At 46.6% G+C, this 20,678-nt stretch overlaps 1 protein-coding gene, 1 long non-coding RNA gene and 1 other non-coding gene across 3 annotated transcripts; all 3 read right to left on the reverse strand.

Annotated features, from left to right (window-relative positions):
• Positions 1-2,985: 2,985 nt before the first annotated feature.
• On the reverse strand, positions 2,986-7,348 carry LOC143328893 (uncharacterized). The gene is made up of 3 exons (XM_076744347.1): positions 7,179-7,348; positions 4,818-4,962; positions 2,986-4,479 (listed from the first exon to the last, which is right to left on the reverse strand). The coding sequence occupies exons 1-3, from the start codon at positions 7,200-7,202 to the stop codon at positions 3,140-3,142; spliced, it is 1,509 nt and encodes a 502-aa protein (XP_076600462.1). The 5' UTR covers positions 7,203-7,348; the 3' UTR covers positions 2,986-3,139.
• A 5,405-nt stretch (positions 7,349-12,753) lies between these two features.
• LOC143329469 (uncharacterized) lies at positions 12,754-15,137 on the reverse strand. Its single transcript, XR_013077882.1, has 4 exons — positions 15,054-15,137; positions 13,873-14,203; positions 13,486-13,551; positions 12,754-13,117 (listed from the first exon to the last, which is right to left on the reverse strand). It is a non-coding gene; the product is annotated as an uncharacterized LOC143329469 (long non-coding RNA).
• Positions 13,252-13,364, reverse strand: LOC143329923 (small nucleolar RNA SNORD89). The gene has a single exon (XR_013077911.1). It is a non-coding gene; the product is annotated as a small nucleolar RNA SNORD89 (small nucleolar RNA).
• Positions 15,138-20,678: the final 5,541 nt, after the last annotated feature.

The raw sequence follows: 20,678 nt of genomic DNA on the forward strand, positions 1-20,678 counted from the left end.
TCACTTTGACAGTTTTCTGGTGTACTGAGGGAGGCGATAACATTTCCACTGATTGTGATGATAAGCTTTGGACATTCTCACTTGATATGGACAGATCTAACAGCCAATCACACAGCAGAACTATACCCAACAGCAGCCAATCAGTCTGTAGTTTTTGTCTTGCATGTCAAAGTACACGCCCACTTTGTATCACACGGCATTGTTTGAGCTTCAGGTGAGGACGGTGGATGATGGTGGATGTTCTGAGGGACAGGAGGTGACGTTTGCCTGTCAGCCTGCGTGCAGGGCTGAGCTCCTCCACACAGACAGAGGACAGAGGACAGTGGACAGTGGACAGCGGACAGCAGAGGCGGGGAGGGGACAGGACGATCAGACGGCTGCTGAACAAGCACAACACACCTTCAGCCACTCTGCCGCCTCTTCACATACACCTGGCTCGTTTTACGCGGCCTTACTTTAGGCTGAAGTGCCAGAAGTGAACTCGTGTTCACCTCCAAAGCTGAAAAAGGTTCCACCACGAAATCATCCGGCAGGGGTTTGAATATCTGAAAAGTGCAGATTCAGAGTCTGCAAAATGAGCTGCGGGTCTGTGCCGAGACAGGAAACCATCACCTGCAAAGGTACGTCACAGCATCCTCGCCGTTATCAGAAGAAGTCACAAGGCGAGCGGACTCGTTAGCAAAGTGAACTGTTTACATTCTTTCACCACAAAATACTTTCTAAACCAAGACGCGTTTGATCCGCTAAGTCTTCAGATTATGTTGCTCTATTTATGTTTATCAGGCATTTTCTAACTCTGCTTTCTTTCTTCACACACCGTCAGGATATCGAATCATACATTTTGATAAAAATCAATACGGATCAATGTGGGAACAGATCAACCAGTTCGACCGTCCACTGTGACGTGAACAATCACAAAAAGTCAAGAGCAGATGAGACCCCGTCAGCCTATCAGAGGGAACGATGACATAACATCATGTGACTGAAACCGCACGTCACCGTGGAGCTGCACACCGATTGTCTCGGCTGTCTGTCTCACAGTCCTGGGCGTCTCAGTCTGTCCACTTGTGACTTTCTCGTTAGATGTGCTGACGCAGACCACAGGAGACAACAGCGTCTCCTCCACCTTCAGGTTCGATCCGGACGAGTCGAACGTCATCAGCCATCAGTTTGTCCAGGTCATGTGACTGGAGTGCACGCCTCTCACACACACCTCTAAGAACTGCATGTTCAACTGGACTCCCACTGATGCAATCTAAACACAAGTCTCAAGTAGTTTATGCTGTTATAAGAGAGTGGGACTTGCAAAGATCATACAATGTCTGTCCTTCAATTTGTGAATGTACATTCTTGTGATTTGTAAGCCCTGACGACTGATGTCGCACACTTTCTGTATGTAAAACAAAAACTGGAATGGCATTTATTTTTGTTTTTACTGTTGAGACCATGTGGTTATACCATTTTCTCTATTCCAAATAAAGATGCAATTAAAAAAAAAAAAGAACTGCATGTTGAAACTGAACTCATCAGTCCCCAAAGAGCTGGACTGGGACACTCTCACTCAGTTCAGTCTTTACTGTCCTGTAGGGGACATTTGGCTCGCAGCAATAAACAGACTCACTGAAGCAGATCACCAAACGTAAGACAGAAGTCTCACTGACTTCACGACACCTGCCGACCAATCACATCAGAGTTTTCTGTGGCCGCGTCAATAAGACACATGATGCTCTGGACCGCTGACCTCTGGCCTGTGAGGTCAGAGGTCAACGGCTGGACTGTTCAGTTCAACACTTTCAACCCAAAAAGTAACAAAGTGCTTCATACAACTCTGATCCCAGAACAGCTGTGATTCTGTTAAACATCAACCAATCAGACTGTGATCACCTGATCAAACAGGAAGTGATCGCCTGATCTGATCCTCTCTGACTCAAACTGACCTGAAAGCAGCTCAGAGCCAATATATTTAATGTCTGTCCTCATCAGCTTCATTGATTTCTGGAAATATCTGCTTATTGTGAATCTGATCGAGCTGCTGTCAGTGAACAGTTCGATTATTGATTATTGATTCTGGTTTATTGATGTTTCATAGAGTCCAGATGTCTCTTGAATCAAGGTTGTTTTTTTAAACATTCGTAACTTGCACCCCCCCAACACACACACACACACACACACACACACACACACACTCACTCCATGGTGACAAACAGTAAAGTAGATTCATGTTCTTAGTGTTCGATCTCAGTGTTTGTTCTTCAGTAAACTGACGTCTTTTACATAAAATCAGCTTTTTCTGAACACTTCTGAAGAGCTGACAGAAGCACGGAGTGACGGGAAGCAGCGAGGAGGAGAAGACGACTTCTGTCATTTCATTGTGTAAAAAAGAACGGCTGATTTTAGATGAGAAAAAAATCAAAGTGATTGTTGTGATCGTCAACATAAATGATCATCAGCTAACTGTACATCCTCAAACTCATCTATCAGGCACTCCATGTGTTTGTTCACGGTTTGGAGAACAGACACTTTGAGCTGTATTTCTGGTCTGTATCTGCTCACATTGAGTCAAAGTGTCTCCATTAACAGTCTGCTGAGTTAGCTGTTAGCAGTGTGCTCATGGATGGAGAGTCAACCTTCAATGGATCACTGGATCACTGTGATACGGAGGGAAACTTGAAAACATGAAGATTCTCAGGTTCTGCAGAGTCATCTCTGGTTTGTCAGTGGATTCTGGAGGTTTTTTCTGGATCATCAGAGATCATGATCTCCTCAGGAAGTGAAGTCACACTGAATCAGATCAACAAGTTTCATGTCTGTGAGTTCATGTCTGACTGATTGTGACTCTGAGGAGGAGGAGGGAGAGTCTGGGCACAAACCACAGCAATCTGTCTCTCAAAATGTTTAAAGTATGTTCATCTCCATGAGCTGTGGGTCACTGCTGCAGCACAACTGCTGATGAACTACAATTACTAGCTTCCTGTTGTTTTTACAACACCTGCATGCACCTGTCCCTGTCACCTCACTCAACCTTGTGGTCTCTCCCTCCAAACTCCCTTCAACTGCCCGTCAAAGAGGCACCTCACAGTCTGAAAACCTCTTCAGATGTGTCTTCAAACAGCCAGAGAAGGTGTTTCCAGGCAGCAGTTCACTTGGCCGGCTGGTGGTCGGTGAACCTCTTCAGATGGTATCGCAGCACTCCTTTGGTTTTGAATGTCTTGCCGCAGCTGCAGACATGCGGCCGCTCGCCGGTGTGGTCGAGCTGGTGGACTCGCAACAGCGAGCTGGTGAAGAAGAACTCTCCACAGGTGATGCAGTAGTGGCTCTTCTCTCCAGTGTGTTTGGATCTCTGGTGGCTTAGCAGCGAGCCCGACGTGATGAAGTTCTGGCCGCAGTCCTGGCAGGTGAAAGGGCGCTCGCCAGTGTGGATCCTTTCATGTGCCCTCCAGGAGTTGTGGTAGGAGAAGGACTTCTCGCAGTACGAGCACTGGTACAGCTTCTCCTTGGTGTGGCTCAGTCGGTGCATCTTCAGGTAATGAGCGATGGTGAAGCTCTTTCCACAGTCGTCACAGGTGAACGGCTTCTCGCCCACGTGGAACAGTGTGATGTGAGATCTCAGGTGGGATGACTGAGTAAACCTCTTCCCACAGGTGGTGCAGAGGAACGGTCGTTCTCCGGTGTGGGTGACCATGTGAGACTTGAGGTGAGGCGACTGGGTGAATCTCTTCCCACACTCTGTGCATTTGTAAGGCTTCAGTCCGGTGTGCGTGCGGTTGTGCAGCTTCAGACCCTGCAGGCTGGAAAAACACTTGCCGCACTCGGTGCAGTGGTAGTCCTTCAGGTCTTCGTGAGTCCTCTGGTGGCAGCGCAGGCCGCTCAGCAGCTTGAAGCCTTTGCCACAGGTGGGGCATTTATGTGGCTTCCTGTTGGAGTGAGTCACCTGGTGGAGCTTCAGACTCTGAGGGTTGCTGAAGGTCTTCTTGCACTTCAGGCAGGGCAGCAGCTTCTGGCTCTTGTGCGACTTGCGGTGGAAGTTGAAGCCCTGGTACGAGACGAACATCTTGTCGCAGACGTGGCAGTGGTAGCACTTCTCCCCCTTGTGTACCTCCAGATGCTCAGTGAGCTCATCCCGCTCGCTAAAGCCATCCCCACAGAACCAGCACTTGAAGGGTTTGGTCCCGGAGTGCGTCCGGTGGTGGGTTTTCCAGTCCCTCTTCAGGGCAAAGGTCTTGTCACAGTATGAGCACTGGTAGGGCTCCTTGCGGTCGTGGATCTGCTGGTGGACGACAAGGCTCATCAGGGTCGGGTAGGTCTTCCCGCACTGCCAGCACTGGTTGGGTTTCTGTCCTTGGTGGGTTCTCTGGTGAGCCTCCAGGTGAGCCTGCTTGTAGAAACCTTTCTTACACTCACAGCAGTAAACCATCTTTCTGCCGGTATTTGTCGGGTAGCGCTGCCTCTGTCTGTAGTTACAGAGCTGAGGATGATCATCTGTAGGGAAGGAGAGGTCAGAGGTCACTTTAAAGACCCTGTGCGAGCAAAACTGTCTTTGTAGAAGTGACTGGGAGTAACTTCTTGATGTTAATCACATGAGAAGGTCTGGCTGGGCTCTGATTGAATCCTTTTCCGTAATGGAGGCAACACATCGAGACTTCGAGCAACATGTTTTTCCACAAGTCCAAATTTTTCTATTCAACTACATAAACCAAAAATCTCAAACACATCAGCATTTCAGTTTTCTTTGACTCAAAGAAGCTGCTTCAATAAAGAGATTGTAATGATTCACAAACAAAAATGATTAAATTCTAAGTGCAGTTCAGATTTCTTACCAAGAGACAGGAAGTCCCGCCCCTCCAGCCACGCCCTGCAGTCTGTCAGTTTGACGGACAGCTTCTTGAGGACAGGATACGACTGGATCTCCACGTCGCCATCTGGCTCCATTTTGATGTGAATGCTTTCAGCTGCATCCTGAAACTACAACCTTTGACTTTAATAACGCAGCCAACAGTCAAATCCACAAACTTCAAGACGAATGAAGACATCAGAGCAACTTCATTATCATCATCATCATCGATCATGCAGTCTATAAAATACCAATAATAAACGTTCAGGTTTTAGCGAAGAGCTGCAACTACCATCATCTACATCATTGAGTCGTCTGCTGGTTATCCGACTAATTCAGTCGATTAAGAGGAGAGCCAATCAATTTACTGATCGACAGAAGAATCAATCGACAAACTTCCATTTTCCTAAACTTAGGGTCAGGACCTAAAATGGGTCACGGACCGCTTTTACTTGGCAGCGTGATGGACCTCTGAACGCTTGCTCGTGCTTTTAAGGTGCAGAAAGTTGTTTTTTACACGTACATGAATTTGTCTGCGGGGTTTGGAGTAAGGTTTTGTAGACTGAGACCAAAACTGTGTGCAAAGCTTCAAGCAGACGGACAGTGAAAGAGCAGAAAGAGACGAAGAAGCTCTGAGCTACAGATCAATAAGAAGAGAAGAATCAAAGTGAGGCTCTGAGCTTGTTCATGTCTGTGAACAGCTGAGCTTTTATCCTGAAGAACCTTCAGAACACAAACAGACGCCTGAATTTGTCCTCTGGGCACCAATAAAGGATCATTTACTCTGCAGTAAGTACAAGTCTGAGGTACTTGTACTTCAGTCTTTCATGTCGTTCTCTACATCTACTCCAGCAGTTCATAAAAGTACAGCTGAATGATCAGTTAATGATCACCTGTTGTTTTAATGGCTTCATTGATCCTTACTGTGGAATCATCCGATGTTTGATCTTCTAACATGTTTGATTTGCTGCTTTTCGTCTCAATGATCTCAATGATCTGAATGTGTTTGGAATCATGTAAAGCTTTGGACTGTTGGTTGGACCAAACAAACATGGTGAAGGTGTCACTTTGGGCTCATTGTCACCACATTTCTCACTATTTTCACAATGTTTCCAAAGCAAATGATCCATGGATCGATGGAGAAACTGATCAGCAGATTGATCCAGAATGAAAAGAATCATTAGTTTGAGTTAAAACGAGCTCCACCTCAACCAACTCCAACAGGGACATCCTGCTGAGACATGAATGAGGAGACACAATGATCTAAAGCAGGCATGTCCAAACTATTCCACAAAGGGCCGAGTGGCTGAAGGTTTTCTTTCCAACCAAGCAGCAGCACACCAGACTTGACTCATTTCATCAGCTGATCTCAGTCTTCAGAGAGCTGATTGATCAGACTTCGTGCTCTTGATTGGTTGGAGGAAAAACCTGCAGCCACACGGCCCTTTGTGGAATAGTTTGGACATGCCTGATCTAAAGAGACAAGAGGACAACAGACACAGGAGACACAATGATCTAAAGAGACCAGAGACAAGAGGACAACAGACACAGGAGACACTTTACTGAATACTACTACTTTAAATAGTTGAAGTACATTTTCCTGATTACACTAAGATACTTTTACTTATACTTTCACTGCAGGACTTTCACTTGTAACAGTATTTGTACAGTGTGGTATTAGTATTTTTACTGCAGAAAGGGATTGGAATACTGAATACTTCCTCCAATACTTAGCATAGTGTCATGAACAGCATAAACTCTGTGGTGTCTCTAACTGGTGTCGGAGCTTCAGCAGAACCGCAGGCCTCCACCACAGCGAACATCAAAGCAACCCGCCGCAGGGACAGACCCTGAACCAAACTCCATTCAGAATCCGGCTGTTTTAGATTCTCTGCTCAGCGACAGAAATCCGCCCATGGACAGACGAACATCTTTTGATTTAATTGGATGAATGAACATGATTACTTCATTCGGCTAACACATCATTCCTTCAAAGTGAAACCTGTAGTGGTTCTGGACTTGTTTGTCCCCATCCTGTGGCTCGACCCAGTAAAGACAAGGCAAACCTTCCCTGGATCTCTGCTCTTGGCTGGAGCACATTTCTGCTATGTTGAGGTCGAATTAACCACACGACATTAATAATGAATTCTGCCATCTTTGTGTCGGTTAGCGTGGGCGGTTTGACGCGCGGCCAGCGTTCTTATTATTGCTGTGTTTTTGAATGTGGTTTGGTGGCAGGTCGGCTCCCCTCTGATCTACAAGCTAGCCCAGTTAGCTTAGCTCAGCTAACAGTCCGGTGTGAAACTGTCCGGTTGGAGGAGGAAGGCGGGTGGCTTGGTGTTTTTACCGTTGAAGTCGGGTCGGTCTCCATCCCGCCGGTTCCGCTGCTGAATGAAAATGTGACGGTTCTGTCTTCAGAGTTGACTGTTGTATCCAGAAAAGCGAACAGGAACTTCTTCTTCTTCTCCTCCTGCAACGCCACAATCAGCAGCTGGCGACTTCCGGGTGAAAGTTCAACCTCCCAAAAGAGGGCATAGACATAAGAGGTTTATATACAGAGGTAAGGTTCTTCTTCTGTTATTTTAGTTCTTTTTTTTTCTCCTTGTTTGTTTGTCAGTGTTTATTTACCCTGGCTCTATGTTCTCTCATGAAATGTATTGTCATTATTTTTTTCTGAACTAAATTTAAAAAAAAAAAAAAAAAAAAAAGGTTCTTCTTCTTCTGCTGCTGCTTCTTCTTCTTCTTCTTCTTCTTCTTCTTCTTCTTCTGTTGTTTTATGGCGGATGGCAAACAGCTGTTAAGTACATTACCGCCACCTTCTGGACTGGAGCATGGAGCAGGATAGCTTGTAAATCTACATTAGATCCTCATAATAACCTCGTGCTCTGTAAAAACCTAAATGTAGCCCTGTACCGAACATCTCCTGACTCCCTCCTTAACAGCTCAGTCGTACTCAGTGTTAGTCGATTCCTCTGGAGTTCTGTTTTCAGTGTTTGTCTCTGCTGTCGGTACCTTGGACAATGTAAGAATACATGCTGCACTGTTTCCTGTGATCCACAGTGCTCACAGTTCCCTGTAGCATGTTTCTTTATGATGTATAGTGGACTGTTCAGGCCAGTATGACCAGTATAACCAGTATAACCTCATCCTGGATATTATATCTTCCTCTTTTCTGCTCCTATGACTTTCTCTCATTCCTCCAACTTTCCTTTGAATACTATAGAGGTGTCTACCCTTACTCCCTCTGTCCCATCGTTCCTGCATGTCTTATTTATTTTTGACTTGATTATACATTTACTCTCAGACTTACTGTAGTTTGCAACCATATTTATTTCTCTAGTCCATGTTGCACTCTTAGCATATTTATCTGCCAGTTCATCTCCTTCTAATCCAATATGAGCTGGAACCCAAATGAACTGAATGTCCACCCCTGTCCTCCTGATTCTGTGGATCTTTTATCTCCAGTATGATGTCTAGGCTGGTGTTTGAATGGTTGTGTCTAATACTTTCTAAAGCGCTGCTTGAATCTGATCCTATTTAGACTTTCTGTGGTCTGACCTCCTCTATCCGATTCAGTGCAAGCAGAATAGCCAATCACTCCCTTGTACACACTGCTGAATCCTCACTGATGCTTTGACCTGACATTGTGACTAAATGTGGTGTTACAGAAGCTGTTCCCACCTTATTATTCTGTGACTTGGATGCATCTGTGTGTACTTTAACAGACTGTGAGGAGTTTCTATTGATGTACTTGTTAACTTTGTTTGTACTTCAAACCTTTCCTTTTTGGTCCTTTAACAGTTTCAAATGGACTTTCACTTCTTCCATTGTCCACGGTGGAACGACAGAGAGAGGAACAGCTTGGCCTACAGTTTTGTTTGTTTCTCAACTGTCCATCCAAAACTCCTCGCCTGTCCTTTTCCTTTATCTTGGCACGGTTTGATCGTATTCTGACCCAGATGATTTTCCTCATGTCCTCTTAGCTTTGCCCAGTGGTTTAATGAAATCTGTTCTCTTCTTAATTCCAGTGGCATTTCACTATGAGATCCAGTTTTTTCAGCATTGTATTTGATGCTGATTCGTACTCTATCCATCCATAATCAATAACTGAACAGATTAAACGCACATAAAATGATTTCAAAGATGCTCTGTTTGCTCCCCATTCTCTGCCCTTCAAACACCAAACAATATTTAACATCTTTTACACTTTTGTTTTTTCAGAAGGAAGTCCGAGCTGAGCATTAATGTAACGCATAGAGTTGTATTTATGTCAGTGTGACAGATGAGGCAGAGGTGGAGTGTGAAGAGTGTCGGGGGGGTTCCAGGCCTTGTGGATCAGGCTGACAGCAGACGGGAAAAAACTGTTCTTGTGGCGTGAGGTTTTGGTCCTGATGGACCGCAGCCTCCTGCCAGAGGGGAGTGACTCAAAGAGTTTGTGTCCGGGGTGAGAGGGATCAGCCACAATCTTTCCTGCACGCCTCAGGGTCCTGGAGGCGTACAGGTCCTGAAGAGATGGGAGATTGCAGCCAATCACCTTCTCTGCAGACCGAATGACACGCTGCAGTCTGCCCTGCAGGTGAGGATGGACTCGATGATGGCTGTGTAGAAGTGCACCATCATTGTCTTTGGCAGGCTGAATTTCTTCAGCTGCCGTAGGAAGTACATCCTCTGCTGTGCTTTCCTGATGAGGGAGCCGATGTTCGGCTCCCACTTGAGGTCCTGGGAGATGATAGTTCCCAGGAAGCGGAAAGACTCCACAGTGTCAATAGTGGAGTCACAGAGGGTGATGGGGGCTGGTGAGGCTGAGTTCTTCCTGTAGTCCACAACCATCTCCTCTGTCTTTAGAGCATTGAGTTCCAGGTTGTTCTGGTTGCACCAGGTCACCAGATGGTCAACCTCCCACCTGTGGGCGGACTCGTCGCCATCAGAGATGAGTCCGATGAGGGTGGTGTCGTCCGCAAACTTCAGGAGCTTGACGGACTGGTGACTGGAGGTGCAGCTGTTTGTGTACAGGGAGAAGAGCAGAGGAGAAAGAACACAGCCCTGGGGGGATCCGGTGCTGATGGTCTTAGCGTCGGAGAAGTGTTTCCCCAGCTTCACGCACTGTTTCCTGTCAGACAGGAAGTCTGAGATCCACCTGCAGGTGGAGTCAGGCACGCTCAGCTGGGAGAGCTTCTCCTGAAGCAGAGTTGCAGGGTCGCAGGGTCGGTGATGTCTGTGATGTGTGAGAGCACAAGGCGCTCAAAGGACTTCATGACCACAGAGATCAGGGCGACGTCGTCTGAAGTCTTTAAGTCCTGTGGTCCTTGGCTCCTTGGGAACAGGGATGATGGTTGAAGACTTAAAGCAGGCTGGCACGTGACATGTCTCCAGTCAGGTGTTGAAAATGTCTGTGAACACTGGGGACAGCTGATCAGCGCAGTGCTTCAAGGCGGATGGGGAGACAGAATCCGGTCCAGCTGCTTTCCGGGGGTTCTGTCTCCTGAAGAGTTTGTTGACGTCCCTCTTATGGGAGGCTGAGGATGGCGGACGCCAACAGACTCAAAGCCAGTGACGTTGTGGGGATGGAGTGTGTGTGTCAGAGAGGAGGATGCTGACCAAGCTACGGACGATCTTGGACAGTGTCTCACAGCCACTTTGTGATGTGCTGGGTTAGATGGGCGTTTAAGATAACCCACCTCCACCAATGCCTTTAAGGTGGGCGTTGGTGGAGGTGACTGGAGCTGGAGCTGTTCAGAGGTGTCGTGGGGGATGGTTGCTGGACTGTCCCTTTGTCTTTCAAAGCGGCAGTTGAACTGGTTCAGGCCGTTGGCTAGGCGTCGATCGTTGATGGAGTGGGGGGCTTTAGGCTTGAAGTTAGTGATCTGCCTGAGCCCTTTCCAGACAGACGCAGAGTCGTTAGCTGAGAACTGGTGTTGGAGCTTCTCAGAGTACAGTCGTTTAGCCTCTTTCACCGCCTTGCTAAACTTGTACTTCGACTCTTTGTATCTGTCTTTGTCCCCACTCCTGAAGGCCTCTTCCTTTGCCAACCTTAGCTGCCTGAGTTGGGCTGTGAACCAGGGTTTGTCATTGTTGTAACTCACCCTGGTGCGTGATGGAACACAGCAGTCCTCACAGAAGCTGATGTAGGACGTCGCAGTCTCCGTGTACTCGTCCAGACTGTTGGTAGCAGTCCTGAACACATCCCAGTCAGCAGAGTCCAAACACGCCTGGAGATCCTCCACAGCCTCACTGGTCCACTTCCTTGATGTCCTCACTACAGGTTTGCAGAGCTTTAGTTTCTGCCTGTACGCAGGAATCAGGTGCACCATGACGTGGTCAGAGTGGCCCAGTGCAGCACGGGGGACGGCGTGATAAGCATCCCTGACGGTGGTGTAACAGTGATCCAGAATGTTCTCCTCTCTGGTCGGGCATTTGATAAACTGTCTGTATTTAGGGAGTTCGTGGGTGAGGTTACCTTTGTTAAAGTCGCCAAGGACAATAACTAAGGAGTCCGGGTTGGTCCGCTCCACACGCAGTATCTGGTCCGCGAGCTGTGCGTCCTGCACGTTGGCTTGCGGCGGGATGTAAACGCCGACCAGAATGAATGAAGCGAACTCACGGGGTGAATAAAAAGGATTACAGTTAATGGTGAAAGATTCCAGGTCAGGAGAACAGTGCTGCTGGATCACTGTCACGTCCTTGCACCAACCACTGTTGATGTAGAAACAGATTCCTCCACCTTTAGTTTTGCCGGAAAGTTCCGTGTCTCTGTCCGCGCGGTGGAGTTGGAAGCCAGCCAGCTGCAGCGCAGAGTCCGGTATTAATCCACAGAGCCACGTCTCGATGAAGCACAAAACCGCAGATGAAGAAAAGTCCCTGTTTTTACCCAACAGCAGTTGCAATTCCTCCAGTTTGTTGGGCAGTGAACGGACGTTAGAGAGAAATATTCCCGGTAACGCTGAGTTTAGTCCGCGCTGGCGAAGACGCACGAGCGCACCGGCCCGTTTTCCTCTCCTCCGGCGTTTCGCTGCGTGAGCAAAGGTGAATGCACCTTTGACCAGGATGTCCAAAACTTACAAAGTTGGGAGCAGAAAATTAGGAAATAAATGCTCTGGTGTTGCTCCCCTGGTGAACGAGGTACCGTCGCAAAAAACAGAGTTCAAACACAAAACAACGCGCACCAACTCACCGAGGCAGCCGTCCGCGGCGCCATCTCGACTATTATTACTTGAAACGCAGAGGCCACCTGGTTCTGCTTCTACGTCTGTGGTTCCTCAGCAGCTGGAACGATGATGAAGCTTTGCATGTTCAGCCTCTTCTTCCTCCCTCTCCTAAAAACAGCTGTACCCTCACCTCAGGTCTCTTCATGGCTGAGCCTGATCGATCCAACATGAAGCGTCTTGGTCACATTAAAGATGATCTTTTTAAGAGATGCTGTGAAGCTCTGCACACCTGGACCGTGTTTCGCATGCTTACATTTGCTCGTGCAGCGTGTTGGTGAAGCTGTACATGAACTGTGTGGCGTTCAGGACTGAGGCACAGCTACATTCATGTTTCACATTAGTCTGACCTACAAACCTCTAACGGGGGTCGCAGCATCCCTGTAACCATAGTAACTGTCTGTCCTGCCTGTACACAGATGAGACAGAGACACGGACCCTGGTGGGCAGCAAACTTCAACTGAAAACAAAACACTGGAGACATGAAGTCAACTTTCAGGACAGGAACCGTCCTCTCTGGGGTGGAGGTCGTGTATTGGCCTCATTCATCTGCCTCTGCGCTCCATCTTAAACCTGCCAGTGGGACACTGAGCCAGCGTCCGACCTCCAGAGCCTTCAAACTGCTTTCTTTGAGAACACATTCAGCAGAACGGTGTTTACAGCAAGAGAAGAACATCAGACTGAAGACAAACAGAAAACTGCAGCAGAGTACAAATACTCAGAGAAGTCAGACACACTTTAATAAAGTCACACGTTTAATGATGTGAACACAGAAGACAACGAAACGTGATTTCACTGAATCACAGGCTGAACAGGTCAAAACAAAACAAAAACAACAACACTGTGTCACACTGTAAGCGATAACTGCAAAAACACAGTGTACTACAAACTTCAGAGTACAGTAGAAACAGGTATAGTACAAACGTGTACAGGACATGAGAGGGGACAGCCATTTAGACTGCCCCAGTATGAACAGACTGGTGTGAACTGGGACTCAAAGAATAACCAAAACGTCGCCTGGTCTTCAGAAGAATCCACAAAACACGTCAACAGAAGAAGACGAAGACAGCGCCCCTGCTGCAGTCTGAGGGGGGACAGACAGAGGACATCACTTTGACCTGTTCATTTCACCTTTCTAAAGAACTTCTAATTCTTTTCATCATGTGACCTGCAGTGAGTCAGCTGTTTGGTTTGATCATGTGACCTGCAGTCAGCTGCTCTGGGATCAGATGAACGCTTCGGTCAGTCTTTGTCAGGGCGCCCCCACCCTGAGAACACACTGCCTGAGGGGGGCGCTACAATTCGGCCTTTTGTTCACATCATCTCCCAGGAGGCGCGAACGCTGCGTACTGTGACATCACACAAACACCAGCTGAGTGAGCTGTGATGTCACCGTGAGATCAGTGATGCTGATGTGCGATTGGCTGTTCGTTCAGATGTGAAGACACTCACCGCCATGTCGGAGGTCTGACCTCGCCGATGTCACAGCTTCATCTTCAGCAGGTCACAGAGGGTGTTCTGTCAGAGCCAATCAGAGAGCAGAATAACTCAACAGGTAGACACTCAGACCTTGTCTAAATCCATTAACCTCCATGAGCTGCCTGGATCAGAATACGCTTCAGTCCGGTTTTGTCAACGCCCCCCTCTGTGAACAGACTGCTGTGGGCGGGGCTTCAGTCGGCCTTTCGTTACATCACTTCCAGACAGACCAGCAAAACTACACAGACTACAGAGACCTGGGTCAGGGCACCTGGACCCCCCAGGAGCTGGACCACAGCCTGAGAACTAACAGCTGATCTGATTCTGACAGCAGCAGCATGTGGGTTCAGTGACTCTTACCTCACTTGTCAGTCCTGGGGACATGGGCGGATCACACTGGTCCTGGTCCGGTCCACTGCAGGAGAGCAATACTCTGGGTTTGAATGGTGAGACATTCATTCAGTTGATTTGGTCTCATTTCAATGGTTAGAGAAGGCTCTGAAGTTCATCTTGGTCAGACTTGTCGCTCAGATGCTTCCTGGCTGCTCACACACCTGGATGACATGATTACCTAAAAGCCTTCTGGACTCCTGGACAGGAGCGACCACTGAGCAGCATCAACTGAACTCCCTTCACCCCCGCTGCTCTGAGGTGAGTCAGAAACCTCCAGACATCAAGGCCAGAGACACTGCTGGAGTGAAGACAAAAGATGGGTTTTAGCACTGAGACGAGAATGGGACGGACACGAGGTCAGAGTGGTCTTGACCTTTGACAGTGCAGTAATATCGGAGCACTGTAAAACACAGTGTGGACTTAAAATACAGCTGATGGGTCAGTGTTAATGCTGCAGGTTAACTGGTTGCATAGTCAGCGACTAACCTTTGATTTGAGGTGGTAACTCGTGTGTCTGACCTAGCATCCTACTGGTCACTCTTACAGTAGAACTTCTTCGTACTGGATCAGCTGGTCATTAGCGTTCTGAGCTAATAACTAGCAGCTAGCTAGGTTAGCCACGGATTCTCTTGTATTCGAGCGGTGGATTGGAACCTAGTTTCCCAATAAAGTATTTCTGACATGTATACCTGCGTTACAGTAGTCACACATTAGACTTAAAGCTACACCAAGTTTATGTTTGGTATGAACATCACGTTACGACGCAGTTCTCAACTGTGTTACCACCATCATTTCAGGCGTCTGACCGAAAACCTACAAACTAAACTCATCGACTTCCAGAGGACGGAAGCAGAGGCGCAGCCCGCTCACGTTAACTCACCTCCGGGTTTTAGCACTCATCCCTGAAGCAGTCTACGGATTCGTGCGGAGTGAACGAATCCATGAGGTCCTGACCACAGAGGAACATGGAGCTAACATTAGCCGCTGCTGCTAAGCTATCCGGCAAACATAGCTCACTAAAGCAGTAATCTTTACTTCTCGGAGGAAAACAAGCGGCAGCAACCGAAACATCAGACTGAGATTGAGCTGTCCATCGTTACCGGTTACATAAAATGCAACATCATCCAGTTTTAACGACAGCAACTCACCCGACAATCCCACTACTTCAGCTCTCACTAAACAGCATCTGGCCGCCATGTTTTCTTTATACGAGCCAGCAACCAATCAGAGCTCGTTATTATTCTTCTTCTTCTGCCGTTTTCAGTTGGGCGTCACACAGTTCCGGTTCTTTGCTGCCTCTTTCGGGATTTGAGTTTTTACTTCACCCCAAATCTTTCTTTACAATCCAGCACAGCGACAGTTGTACATGTATGTATACTGTATACAGATATGTATACATGCACATAAACATTGGCTCCGCGTATACCCAGTCAATATCTATTCCTTTGCACTGCATGTATTATTTATGCCTTACAGAACACCTGACTTTTATTTGTGCTGTTCTGATCATTGGTACTTTGTACATATTTATATCTACACCTTATTTTCACATTCTTGTGTACATAACAGTCCTGTCTTTTCTTTCCCTTTGTTCGTTCAGACTTGTTTTCTGTGTTCTCAGCTGTTCTGTTTATTCCTGTGTAAATACACTGAGAGCAATGGAAAAAGCCACAGTCAGATTCCCTGAATGTGTTCATTTAGTTCGGGTTTATGTTAGTGAAACTGAACATACTCTCCACTTCTGTCACGTCTTACACAGGCTTCATAGTTTTGGTAACAGTTAATTAAACCAGCTTTTATGAGTCTGTGTTTAACGTTTAGTTGAAGGATTGTTCACGTTTGAGACTGTCAAACACTGACTGATAGTGAATCAGGAAACATAAATAAATTACTACAGTAGCTTTAAAGAAGGTACCAGATTATGAACGAGGTCTAAAGAATGGTCACAGTACCATTTATTTTAAATAACCGATAATGAAAACGTTAGTTATACTGTGAAGTTTCGTATTTACGACGTGAAGAGAAGCGCCTGAAGTCACAACGCGCGCGACGAACTGCCCGTTTAAAAAAAAAAAAAAAAAAGCCGTTGGCATTTTGTGATGTTTTAACTCGTTTTTTTCTGACAGTTTGTTTTGAATAGTCTCTGAGAATCTTTTTGTGCATTTTAAGATTAAAGTGGAGACAGACAGAAAGAAGAAAGACAACTCAGAGATGGACGAGCGGCTGGATTCTGTCCAGAGATTCAGTGTGAACAGTTTAAGGCTGGACCCGGAAAGATGGCGGGAGTTTGTTTTAGAGGAGAAGAACCAGGTTATCTTCAACAGTTTCTTCAACACCCAGGATCACTGGAACCTGTTTATCTACCAGAATTCAGAGTCCCGACTCATCGTCAGCCTCGACTTCCCCACAGATATCCAAACTAAAGTCATCTGTGTCTCCAAAACGGACCGTGAAGAAAACTCCAGACAGAGTTTCATAATTGAAGAGGTGCAGGGTGGAGACGCCATTAGCTTCATCATGGCTATATCTCAAGAGGTAACTGTAAGCTAGCTGTGAGCTATGGCTAATTGAACATGATTCTGGAATTATGGCTACCGCTAACTATAAGCTCAGACTAACTTAAACTGAAGTTTGAGGCCCACGGTGAACTATAAATAATTTAAGATAAATGTGAAGTTATGGCAAACACGTTAAAACTAAGTAAGCTAAGACTAATATGAAGGTTAGCTTAGCGACCAAAGTTAAATGAGGCTAAAGTAAAGAATTACAGAAATGTCAACGTCAGTTCAGCTAAGGATACATTAGAGACTGAGGACACTGAGGCTAGGTATGCTATGGCTGCTTTGGATAGAGTGATGCCAAGGCTAGCTAAAATATTAAGGTTGTGCAAATTTAGGTCAAATAAGCTAGAATAAAGATATGTGACTAATGATAATATTAAAGCTAGGAAAGCTAAGACTAAACTCCAGGCTAACAATAATATGAAAAGCTAACTCTAAAGTTCTGGTTAATGACAATGTTAAGGACAGTTAAGGCTAATTTGGTAAGTTGAGGCTCATCTGTCCCCTCAGGTGACCTGCAGGTTGCTTAGGAACCCAGAGACCAGCAGCAGCTGGACGGCAGGTGTGGCTGAGGAGGTTCTGATGTTCATGGAGAGACAGAAAAACGAGGTGCTGGTGATGAAGGCTCAGATAGAGGGACGGATTTTTCTGCCTCGTCCTGATGGTCACCATGACGACGATGTTCATGACAGCGCTGTTGATGACGATGCTGAAGGGCGGTAGGACAGCCAGTCGAGCTGAGGCTTTGTGTCCGAACAGATCTGAACTCAAACGTGCTGTCTTCTCGCTAACAGGAAGGTTTCAGACTCGACACTTCTTCTTCTCTCCTCTAACAGGAAGTCGTCAGACGTGAATCTTGTCCACAGCTGTGATTCGATGATCATAGAGTGGGCGGAGCTTGTGTCAGAGTTCCTGCAGCAAGACTTGTCTCAGCCAGTTGTGGACGGAATGAAGACGCTTCCCTCAGAGGAGTTTGATTTCTGGAAAAACAGACTGAAAAACCTGCATTTCATCCAGCAGCAGGTGATGACGCCACACTGACAGCAGCTGTTTGACGGCCATGTCTTCATTTTGTCAAGTAGATATCAGGAATAGTTGTGATGTGCAGCAGTGAGACAGCTCCATGTCCTCTTTTAAAGAGAGCATATGAACATGAAGACTGCTCTTACATGTTACCACTGAAAGTACTCAAAGTGGACTGCTCTATATTTTTGAATAGTTTAATACAGATGGTATTTTGAATGAGGGGTTTGCAATAAAAGTAATGTTTTGTACACTGAGAACTGTGCGAAGGTTCAATCAGAGTGATGAGTGAAAGGACAGAAGAGACAAAGAGCTGCTGAGCTGAGACATCACCTTTCATTGGTTAGAGAAACTGGAAGCTTAGCACCAGAAGTATTTTCAACAAACAATTTGTCTACAGTTGGAGAAGTTAAAGTCCATGGACACTTCAATAAGGCTGGTTCCATCTTCAGTGTCAGTTCAACCTCTTGTAGTATGTATATTTCTGTCAGTAATTTCAGATGCTCCAGCAGCGACTTCAGAAAATGAAATCTTTTCTCGTTATGGGCTTTGGATTTGTGTTTTGGGTCCTTTTTAATGGTTCTGTTTGTTCAGTTGATGAGCAGCAGAGCTCAGCAGGTAGCGACCATCCTTCAGAAGGCGGAGAGCGTCTACTGGTCCGTTCTCAGAGACATTTACAGAGACGTCCAGGAAGGTAGAAAATAGTCAATCTGTGAAAAAACAGCTGAAACGCACCTGTCACATTCGTGACCCCTCTCATGTCCACCTCTCAGGTCTAAAGGAGGCTGAAGATGTGGTTCTGAATCTGAATCCTCTGCAGGAGAAGCTGGGGGAGGTGGAGCAGATGGAGTACCAGCAGGTACCTGAACGTAGTCTCACAAAAATCAGAAGCTGCTGCTCTTTCACGTCAAGTTTCTGTTGGTCTGAACAGGTTTACAGTTGTTGCAGTAAGAAGATGTTAAGTACAGCGTGAAAACAGCGTGAAATCTTTTTCAGCTTAAGAGCTGATTTCAACCACCAACAGACCGGACCAGACCTGGTCCTGTACTGGTGTGAACCTCCTTCAGGTGTTTGCTCTGACATCATCGCTCTGTGTCTGAACTCTGTCTCTGATGGGCAGCTGGGGGCCAACATGACCGCTGTGATGGGGGAGGTGCATCTGGTGTGGATCAGGTCTGAGTTCTACTGTCAACCCTGTAGGATGGTGGTCCTGCTGCAGAAGATCTTCAACCTGTTCATTCAGATGGTATTGACACACAGACAGAGTGTGTGTGTGTGTGTGTGTGTGTGTGTGTGTGAGTGAGTGAGTGAGTGAGTGTGGTCAAACCCTTCTTCTTTATCTTCAGAGCAGGAAGTTCCTGCGGGGGGAGGAAGTGGTACGTTGTCTGGTATCAGAGCCTGGTCAGGTCTTGCATGATGTCAGACTGGTGATCTGGACTCTGCAGACCCTCAAAGAGACCTCCAATCAGTGCAGGACTCAGCTGCGGAATGACAACCACAACCAGGTACAACTGCAGACAACAGCTGTGTCCCAATTCAGGGTCTGCATCCGTCGGAGGATGGATTTGAAGGCCGATTACGTCATAACGCTGCGCGAAGGCTGTCCCAATTCGTCCAAATTCGAAGGATCCTCCAAATGCAGCCGACAAATGCGTCCTCCTTTTCCCTGTATTCGGAGGATGCGTCGCTACTATCCTTCTCGGCCTCCCATATCCCAAGATGCTTTGCTCACCGGTAGTTTTTTTTTTAATAATGACGACCTGTTGATATGAGGAGCTCAGTTAACAGTTAGCCTTATTAAAACTCTTCACTTACAAATGTTACAAGCTCGCATGTCAACTAATATCTTATTATGGGTGAATACTCGATTCTGATTGGCTGCAGGGTGTCCGTTAAAAAGTGTTGTAGGACAACTATAAAAAAGTTCTGGTCAAATAGCCTGATTGTTCTAAATTATTGCGCTGGCTCAAACGCTAGTTGGTAACCGTGGCAACAGAAACTCAGAACATACGTTATTTCACAGTTTATTGAACACAACGGCAAGACAGTAGACAACATGAGTGATTTTATAGTTTCCTTTAACCACATTTAATGATCAGAGTGAATGGTGGATTATATTTCTTGCAATAAAAATGATTTAGAAAACTATCTGTGGACCTTGAGTCTTTGAAACAAAATTTGGCATCATCCTCTGGACACACACAAGCGGTAAGAGGTGCACTTGCCCTCTGAAACGATACTTTGTATCACGTAACATAACGTTAAGCAGTCACGTCACTTCCCTCCTCTGATTAGGTCTAATATAACAGTTGCGCCGACCGAGCTGCAGGTTCTGTGGCCAGAGCCGGTTACCTTGGCAACGCGTCACAATGAGCGATATTAAATAGTCCACTCAGCCGCCTCTTGTGGAAAACTTACGATTTTAACGGTAAAAAAAACAACAACATTAACGTATTAGTAATTGATTTAATATTTATTTCTTTCGTAAGTGACCATGGTATAAGCGGGATAATGCCCTTCGAGGTGTCCATTATCAGAAATGAATGGACGACGCGGAGGCGTGAACCGTCCGACGTGAAGCTGTGAAGATATTCACATCAGGTGAATTTGTAAGTTGTATAATAAGCTACGTTTCGCGCCTCTTACAAGCGGTAGGAGCTGTACGGGCGCATCTCTGCACCCCGAACGTGTTTTTTTCCCGGGTTAGGAGGGAAGAAGTTATGACGTCTGAGGATGCAGCCGCTGAATTGGGACACAGCTAATGTGACATGTTGGAGTGTCTAATATGGATTTTACTTTCTGAGTTTTGCCGCTGAGGCTCATGGGTACTGTGGCACTGAGACTGCTGTCCCCTGGACCTGTTCGGTCATGTCCAGTCGAGCGTGTTAGCATGCAGTGCTGATGTGCTGAGGCCAGCTCGTTGTCTCATTGGGGGTTGCTGTGTTAGTAGAAGTGCGTTCTTCATTGTAGTGACTAATGACCTGCTTTCATTTAAACTTCAGTCAGTTCTGCTCGAGCGCTCACAGCTCTCTCTCTCTATTAGTGACTTCCTGCTAATCCCACTGTTGTTTACATGCTCGTGGGTTGTCCTTAGTTGTCAGTGATGGCTTCTCTCCCGTAAATGATGTGGGCTTTGTAGATAACTGGTGGACTTTCTGAGCAAGACCTGGTCTGATGAGGAGAGGCATC

Source organism: Chaetodon auriga, chromosome 12 (assembly GCF_051107435.1).
Source record: "Chaetodon auriga isolate fChaAug3 chromosome 12, fChaAug3.hap1, whole genome shotgun sequence".
Taxonomy (NCBI): Eukaryota; Metazoa; Chordata; class Actinopteri; order Chaetodontiformes; family Chaetodontidae; genus Chaetodon; species Chaetodon auriga.